At 34.1% G+C, this 9,720-nt stretch overlaps 1 protein-coding gene across 1 annotated transcript; it reads right to left on the bottom strand.

Annotated features, from left to right (window-relative positions):
- Nucleotides 1-983: 983 nt before the first annotated feature.
- Nucleotides 984-9,429, bottom strand: LOC134261305 (F-box only protein 7-like). The gene is made up of 11 exons (XM_062743746.1): nt 9,267-9,429; nt 7,757-7,881; nt 6,845-7,239; nt 4,542-4,749; nt 4,202-4,282; nt 3,000-3,089; nt 2,805-2,857; nt 2,441-2,564; nt 2,184-2,221; nt 1,677-1,851; nt 984-1,574 (listed from the first exon to the last, which is right to left on the bottom strand). Exons 1-11 carry the CDS (start codon nt 9,392-9,394, stop codon nt 1,375-1,377), a joined length of 1,617 nt encoding a protein of 538 aa, XP_062599730.1. The 5' UTR covers nt 9,395-9,429; the 3' UTR covers nt 984-1,374.
- Between the last annotated feature and the right edge of the window lie 291 nt (nt 9,430-9,720).

Raw genomic sequence — 9,720 nt, 5'->3', positions numbered from 1 at the left:
GAGAAGTCAAAAATGTGAAAAGTTTACAGACAGACAAATTGTGATAAGAAAAGCTAACTTAAATCTTTGGTAAAAGTTAGACAGAAAGGGCATGAGGCAAGAACTCTATCATTGAGGAATAATTTTCATAGACAATTTTGATGGAGAGCATTTTCACAATTTTTAAAATGATAATAATCGCCATAATGTCTCCCAAAAACATTTCCGAACAACCGTTTCTATGGCAACGGCCATAAAGGTACTATCATATAAATTTAAAATGTTTTTTTCAACTAAAATTTTCAACGAGTGTCTATATTCTCAGGTGTAATTTTCAACCAATTTCACTTAAAAATAAATAAAATATGAAGAAATTCCACGAACTTTTGGATCAACCATCGTATTTAGATTGTAACTCTGCTTCTCTCTTCGATTCAAGTACAGTGGACCCTCATTTATCCGGACGCATTGGTTCGCAGTCAATTTGTCCGGATATGTGAAGCATCCAGATATCTGAATCACCAGTTAAACAATACAGAATAACATTTTAAAATTTCGTTCCGATGAATAATCGTCCGGATACTGAAGCATCCGGATATCTGGCGTCCGGATATCTGAAGGTCCACTGTAATGGGTTGTTTCATTTAATCATTGAAGTTATTGATATGCCAATAATTGCTGCTTTTTTCAGTCAATACGATGATTTAGCAACTTTCAAAGTACAATATTCAAATCACCTTCGGGCTTGTTGAATATATTGTACTCCTCTTGTGGCTAAATCAATGTATTAATCTCAAAAATAGCAATATTTTTTTCAATGGTACACAGAAGAATCTACTGCTTCCACCGTGACACCTCAAGATATATCTAGTGATCCCATGGGAGTACTGACCATCTCTTTACTGTGTGTCTCCCATTTGGTAACCCAACAACAGATGTCCCTCGAAAAATCCAGGATAGTCAGAGTACATTATTAACTGCATTATAAATTTCTAAACAGTATATTGATTTTCGTGAATTCAATTTATTTATTTGTTACAGTTAACATCAACAAAGAAAAGTATTTGTGTTCTAGTAACAACCTTAATTTTAATGTGAATAATAAGAGATCATTCAACAGCAAAATAGTTTGAACAATTCAATTTTAAATGCAAAATTAAATTCATCACTCCTCATCATTACAGTGAGTATAAATAACATGAAACTAAAATAGAGCATAAGACTAGGTCCCTATCACAGAGGGAAGCTTAGTGTATTATTCAGTTTTTAATATTTACTGAAAAATTTGAGAGAAAGCAATTTTCATTTTTTAAAGTCAAACCACCAAGAAATTTGCTCTTATGTTCCTTGCTTTGAAAGGCATCAGAAGTATTAATAAGTTATTTTAAGTTAAGATCAGAAGAATTTTGGACCTCCTCCTAACCCACCCAATCCACTCCTTGATCCCCGTGAAATCCTGGATCCACCACTGCTTCTATCATAAAACCCTCCACCGGGTCCTGGAGGGAAATTCTGACCCGGACCAAACGGGTCAAACCGTGGTCTCATATCAGGCATGTGTCCACCACGACGTCCAAAAATAGGATTGGGGATACCTTGATTTTAAATAAATTAATTATAAAAGATGCCTTAATTCATTTTGCTATTTTTTCACACAAAGTACATGTAAGCATCAAAGTAAAAAATGTAAATACTACCATGGAATTGTGGGTAGAGATCATAGTCTCCTCCAATCATTCCGGGACTAAATGGGGCCAGAGGGGGTATCCTCTGTGAATAGGGGTCAGAGGGTATGAAAGGGGGGACAACTGTTGTCATCTGACGCCACCACTTCCTCTGTTGTTTTCGGTTTCTATACTCTGACTTGTATAACTGAAAATGAAAAAAAAAATGCAATTAACATACCAGGGTAATTTTTTAAAAAATTACCGGTAATCCTGCAAATTTTCTGTATTCCCTTGAGTGAATAAATAGCAAAATTATTTCACATGACTGACTCTGCCAATCAGATTCTATTTTACTAGTGATTATATTTAAATGAGGTATAATAATTTACATTTACATACAAAGAGAGCTTACATGACAACTAGGTAAAGTTTACACAACATAACATGTATCTTTAACAATTTTTACAAAAATTAAACAAAATCAGTTTCATTAATTTTGTTCTTTCAATTAATCTGAAATGATATCAATCTTGTTACCTGTTTCCAGTTTTGGTTTAGGCCATTATTTGCCCGATCTGTTAAAAAAAAATCAAATTCTATCTATTTTCATGGTTGATTGCAAGAATATTACTGGAAATTTCAAACAAAATTATTTTTAAATTTACAAGAATACACTTGAATCTATAGATTTAATCATCCCAATAGATAATCCTGAAAGAATCATTAAGCTTCAGTTTGATTTTACTGAACTTTCTTACATTCTTTATTCTTGATCTATAAATAACCGTACTTACTCCCAAAATGAGACAAGAACAGTCTCCTCCAGATATATTTATCATTACTGAGGCTGCGGAATTCCTTACAGACTTCAGACATTCTCAGCAGACTGACTACATCCAAACATCCAAGGATCTTCAGCTAGACAACAAGGATATACATAAAAATTATACAGTGCTGTTGAAACCTACATTTATTTACCAACAAGTTCACTATTATTTTGGTTTTTAATTCTATACTGCTCAGTTTCATTTTATTTTCCACATCAGAAGAAAGTTTTTTAAAAAGATTTTTAAATATACAAAAGTGTAATTTTATTTTTTTTAAAAATTACCATATTTCCACTAAATATATTTTGTTTATGAGGCATTTTATTCCTACCTTCAGTTCATTACTCAAGGCTAAAAGTCCATATAAAGGCACTAAGTTCATAGCTGAAAATATAAAAAAAAAATAACTATATGACATCTATACAACAAATCGAAGATGTATGTCTTTCAACCAAGAAAAAAAAGGGAAAGAAGCTCACAAATAAAAATAATGCAAATATATGAACCTCTTCATGTTTTTTCATACCTTCCCTGCATTTCTGTAGAAGGGGTAAGGATATAGCATCCTTAAATGTCCTGGACAGCTTTGGTAGATTCTGGTAACAGGTGTTCGGCTCTGTGAAACAAACCACAATATATAAATGGTGCCCGTTTTGGAGGGTAACAGTTGAAATTGACACCCCAAGGAAAACCATTGTCAACCGACGCGTCAGCAGAGGTTGACAATGGTTTTTTCCGAGGGGTGGCAATTTCAACTGTTACCCTCCAAAACAGGCACCATTTATTTTGTTCTACTGAATGTCTTCTTAAATTACATGTAAGTCAGCAAAAAAAATCGTCGATCAACTAAATACGTTCACGTTTAGAAAGCTTTCAAACTCCTCGCTACTTCTAAAAAGATTTACTGACCTTTTTATTGTTTGTCTGATACTCTAAGAGTCTATTATCATATAAAGTTTCGTTATTTCTGCACTCGCAAGCATGTTTCGTCTGTCGTTTGTTGTTTTCAAGTAAGCTACATCGGACTCAAGCTTTCGTTGACGTCAAGTTTATTCCAGTTCTTTCAAACGCGCAACTGACATTTTGAGAATTCTACGGTGAACCGTACGCGCATAATATCCACGCATGTGGCATTACCGTTGTGTTACCCATTGTCACATGCGTTGCTAAGGCTGAGGGTAATAGAACGGATTGTTAACTGCGTCTAAACCAATTAGATTTTAGTATTTAACATGAAAGTATAATAATACAAAATATTTAAACTTTATCTGTAAAACCCCAATCACTTTTATGATGTACAGCTTCTTTGGAAAATATAGATACTAAGTTTTACAATGATCAATTTTAATTTAAGGGGAAAAAAAATATTTATAAATTTAATTTTTCTGGATATTATACAGTGTATTATAATTCCTCCCCCCTAAAATTAACAGTTATCATAATTATGTAAAGCTTGATATTATTTATGACTGCACGACAATATGTTAATTCTTAAAAGGTCCTGGCAATAGTAATGAAGCTTTTTTAATGCAAGTAAACATAGCTGTATATATATGCATGATTGTCTGTGAAATTACGGTTGAATAGTGTACATGTTTTTATTTAAAACTTTCCTTCTTAATACACAATTTAGTAAAATAAAACATTACTTTGCTTACTGTAATTTCAAACCTGTATTTTTATAATAAATCATTATTCTATAATTATTAGTTTTTTAAAGTTTTTTACCTGGAGTTATATTTTGTATAAAATCCTTGGTTTTGAGTTGACACTGACATTTTTCTATATTTTCTTCTATCTTCACTTGACCTGCAACATGAAAATGAAACATTAAAGACAGAAAGGTAAATAGAAGTCTTGATGTTCAAAAATTTTTAAAATTATTTTTTAGAAAGCTTGAAAATATGTTCCTGTAAAATTTCAATTCTGTAGAAGTAAATCATTGCAGAGTCCATCCATATAAAATTAAAATGGCCCTCGTATATACACGTACAATGCAGTGTGTAACCTCAATTCCACTCCTTTTGAAAGTAAAAGAGGATCGAGGTAAATTGCTCATCACTCTTACCATGAACAATAAGGGAGGTCCCCATGGGTACAGCAGTAACTGTATAGACTGTGGAACCACTTGTCGGGTGAGTGTACTCTAGTTTGTAGAAGGCCGGTGCTCTTTCTCTCCACAAATCACTGGGACACACATCTGACTCAGATAGTGTCTGAGGATCACAGCTAGTCATCTCTGATTCCATCTGTGTAGGGTTACTACTCTCTAGTTTCTGTATTTTTTTTTTCAAAAGAAAAGAAATAAATGAAATTCTGATAATCATTTAAAGATTGATTTATACCACTGTAAGGTAATGTAGTATGATCAGATGATTGCATGCAGTAACTTTCATGTCTCATACCATGACCTTAGTTTTTAGCATCTTTTAAACCCCCCCCCCCCTTCTTGATGTTGTGCACTTGGTAATGGAACAGTAACTTTTCAATGAATAATTTCTGGGGTTTGACCAGGTGCAAGGAACCAGAATTAAAATGTACCTTGACCTCTTAATCTTATAATGAAACAAGCCTCCAACCAATAGCTAGCCAATCTTCTATACAAGAGGCCCATGGGCCTTATAGGTCACCTGAGCATTATGCAACAACTTTCAAGTGATTGAATTTGATTCATGTTTTAAGCCAGATGCTATGGCATTCACATTTTGAAAGAGGCACCATTGATCATCATAACAATACACTTAGCAGTTGCTTAGTTTGTTTACTTAATACCCATATGCAAGGTAAGGGAACAAAAAATGCATTTCAACTAATCAGTAATATTCAGCAATAATCAGTAGTGCCCCTACCACACATGAACCCCTGACCCTTAGGCCTTGATATTTGATTAATACCAAGGAGCAGATTTCAAACCATTCATTCATTTTCAGTATATAAGTACAGCCCCCCCCCCCCTTCTATGGTACCCCTGACCCTGGGGCCTTGAAATTCACAATCCTGGAAGATATGGGCCCTTGTCCAGCATAACTGTATAGGTAGTTCATCTGCTTAATACCCTGGAGCAGAGAAGAAAATTTTCAAAGATTTAATGTATTTTCACTATATAATCAATAGAGCCCCACCAGAACCCCTGACCCTAGGGCCATAAAATTCACAATTTTGGTAGAGGCACTCTTGCTCATTATAACTATGCACTTAGTTAGTTTATTTAATACCCAGGAGCAGAAAAGAAGATTCTCAAAGAATTCATGTATTTTCACTATATAATCAATAGAGCCCCGCCCTAACACCAGAACCCCTGACCCTGGGGCCAAACAAATTCACAATTTTGGTAGATGCACTCTTGCTCATCATAACTATGCACTTAGTTAGTTTATTTAATACCCAGGAGCAGAGAAGAAGATTTTCAGAGAATTCATGTATTTCACTATATAATCAATAGAGCCCCGCCCTAACACTAGAACCCCTGACCCTGGGGCCATAAAATTCACAATTTTGGTAGAGGCACTCTTGCTCATCATAACTATGTACTTAGTTGGTTTATCTAATACCCAGGTGCAGAGAAGAAGATTTTCAAAGAATTCATGTATTTTCACTATATAATCAATAGAGCCCCGCCCTAACACCAGAACCCCTGACCCTGGGGCCATAAGATTCACAATTTTGGTAGAGGCACTCTTGCTCATCATAACTATGCACTTAGTTAGTTTATTTAATACCCAGGAGCAGAGAAGAAGACTTTCAAAGAATACATGTATTTTTTCACTATATAATCAATAGAGCCCCGCCCTAACACCAGAACCCCTGATCCTGGGGTCATAAAATTCATAATTTTGGTAGTGGCACTCTTGCTCATCATAACTTTGTGCTTAGTTGGTTTATTTAATACCCAGGAGCAGAGAAGAAGATTTTCAAAGAAATAATGCATTTCACTACCTACTTATTTAGCCCCGCTCTAGCACTAGAACCCCTGACACCAGGGCCATGAATTTCACAATTTTGGTAGAGGACTCATTGCTGATTACAATCATGCAAACAGTTTGACTGTTTGATGTCCAGGAGTAAAAAAGAAGATCTTTAAAGATTGCATTAATTTTAGTGGTTTTGGCCCCACCCCTCAGACCCCAGGGGGGCAGGGATCATGAAATTCACAATTTTTGTTCCCCTTCACCCATAGATGCTTTAGGCCAAATTTGGTTGAAATTGGTTCAGTGGTTGCAGAGAAGAAGCTGAAAATGTTCAAATGTTAACGCACAACGCACGACGACGGACGAAAACAGATAGCAATAGGTCACCTGAGTTTACTCAGGTGACCTAATAAATGTGTAAAACAAACATACTTTATAAATCAAATTTAAATGAAATGCTTACAGTTGAGACAGACTGGTATCCAGCCTCCAGCATTAACACATGAAGCACCAAACAAAGGGCTTCTTCACAATACTGACAGTGTAAGTCTGAGTACAGCTCACTCAACAAGGGAGGCACACTGCCTTGTAGGCATTCACTGCACAGTCTTGGCTCACTGAGACATTTACTAACAACAACTGGGTCCATAGGATAAGCAGCCTCACTTTGGAAACTCTCAGCCTCCATTTGAGAATCATCTGTTGAACAAGATGGCTGATTTGGGTCAATTTGATTATGTACAACCCCTTGACTGGATGTAGAATGTGGATCATTTCTGTGGGAGCTTGAAGAGGTCTGTGTGTCTGTTAGGCCTAAAGGTCTGTTGGTTGACCTCTGGTTTGAAGGTTGCTTCTGTTCTGTAACGTACAATGTGAAAGACCTCATCCATTTATTATTTTAATTTTTGAGTACAAAATAAATATTCAAATATCATGATAGAAAAAAGCAATCATTTGATCAAGGACAAAAATCCTTCAAAGCACTAATATTTGACTAACTAGTATTTGACTAACTAGAAAATGAATTAATGTAACAGTTGTAACATTTTGAATGTCATGGATATGTCAAAGTGATTTGGAAGTTCCAACCACTTATACTTTAAGTATTTGTAATACCCTTAACATCTAAAAATCATTAATTAGTCATTGTTAGTCTAATAGACCTTGAAGTATTTTTCTTGGGCCGAAGTTGGTTTCCATGAGCTACATGTATGAGATAACACTTTTGACTGTATTTTTTAAAAATTATCTTACAGGTACATGTATTAGCACTCTCATCATGTCACATGATCAGAATACAAGTACTAACATATCTCATGTATATCAGTGGAAGTAAATAATTCATTCCTATTCTAAAGACAATACTTAGCCTGACCTTGAACTTCCTCAGGGTCATCACTGACAATATGGAGGATATCCCCTGATACTAGTCCCAGACCTGCCAGAGTTTGGTTCCCTGCTCCAAGTCTATCCTTCTTATTCAAACTCAAGTAAAAGGAACTGCAATAGAAAATTATACAATGAATTAATTAATATTTATAATAATGTCTTTCAAAATAAAAAAAAAATATTCATAAAAATGTGTGTTTCAAGATAATGTTATGGGTCCTCATTCTTAAAGGCAGAGATTTTTAGCACTGCCTTCAAAACTACCTGGTCTGGGTAACCCTGTCAATCAAGTGTATGAAGGTTCATCAGTGGATGCTGGAACTTGATTGACATTTACTTATTGGTCCCAGTGTATAACCTGTACACCTTGTAAGGAACTCGTTGGGACCTTCAAATTAACTTTTGATCCCTTGATGTTTACCAAACATGGTATAGAGAAACTGCATTACAATGAAAAATTTTTGCTTTGATGATATATGAAGTAAAGATACCTTTAGCATTTAAAAGGATTATAATATAATATACATTTTTCAAAAAATATAAAAAAATTTCCAATGAAATTTTGATTTTAATTTTAATATGCTCAACAGTAATGCTAAAGTGGAAATGTTATTGATTAAGTTTAGAGCAGCACTGTGTGAAGTAATTAAATTTGGAAAATATTCATAAATGTTTCTAATTATGGGTTGTTTATATTTTCCTTTGTTATTCAGATTTCATTCAATAGAATCTAATTTAAAAGTAATTTTATTGTGACAAAGCCTCAAGATTACGATAACATGGATAAACCTAAAAAAGATTTTTAATGATTATGAAATGTATTTAACTCAACTTTCTTTTTCAATGGTTCGGACCCTTCCCTAGGGATAAATGAATTAATTCTAATTTGGTTGTTACTGGCGTTTTTTTTTTGGTTAACACATACACTAGTACTAACATCTAAAATAATCTTTGTTTTAATATTTGAATTTATATTATGATACCACAATATTTTTTTCTAATGGGTAGGAGTGTTTTCAAATAATCAAAAATAAATCAATATATTATTAGATTATTTAGACTTTCCTTACAACTTTTCACTTCTAATTTAGAATTGTCTCAAAATCCCCAACACAGGTAAAGTTTGACACCTGGGGTATTTCATTGTTTATTAAATCACTTCCTGTGTATAGGGATTTGGAGACGGATGACCACAGGTAGACTGCTAGCCCCCAAAGAATTTACACCTGTACAAAATAAGCCCCTCCCTCACCTGGAATTTACCACCTGGTAAAAAATCTCTGCCTTTAAATATTTGTATGCTGAAAAATATACACTGTACATTTATTTCTGCGGTGTGCTAACAGTCAGTCTGTGTACAATACGAAGAATCAAAAGTAACATGTACTATATACTGTGTATTATCATTACATGTACACCGTGACTATAGGCCTATACCCGATATGCTAAGCAGCTAAGATCAGAAGATTGGTGTAGGCCTTTGGCCTTTTATTTACCTCTTAACTAAGTCACAAAATATTTCTGATACGGCAGATTCTAGGCTGCATAGTGTCGAATTGAACTCTTCTTTTTCCTCCACTGATACATTTCTGCTTACATCTTTGTATTTTACTTTAAATTTCATTCTGAATCCGATTTTGCCACTTCGAATCTGTCTGTTTATCCATGATAGTATTTCCTCCTCTTTAAACTGAAGAGTTCGTTATATGAGAGTTATTCCGCTTTCGTTGTCAATCTCATGTAAAATTCTGCAACAGCTGTGAAATTATTTTCCGTCTACTAACAACCAAAGAAAGCATTTCATTGTTTAAATAAAAACCTGCATAAATTTAAAAGTTTAAAAAGTAAACATTACATGTTATTAAAATGATGAACAATGGTGCCATGAGTTAGACGGCAAAATTCACCAGCAGCTGTTTTTTTTTGAAATAATATAAATAAATTCTTTAT

This window comes from Saccostrea cucullata, unplaced genomic scaffold, assembly GCF_032062105.1.
Source record: "Saccostrea cucullata isolate Sc308-1 unplaced genomic scaffold, CSIRO_AGI_Scuc_v1 ctg5899, whole genome shotgun sequence".
Classification (NCBI taxonomy): domain Eukaryota; kingdom Metazoa; phylum Mollusca; class Bivalvia; order Ostreida; family Ostreidae; genus Saccostrea; species Saccostrea cuccullata.
The sequence above is the reverse complement of the archived record's forward strand: the minus strand, read 5'-3'. Positions and strand labels throughout refer to the sequence as shown.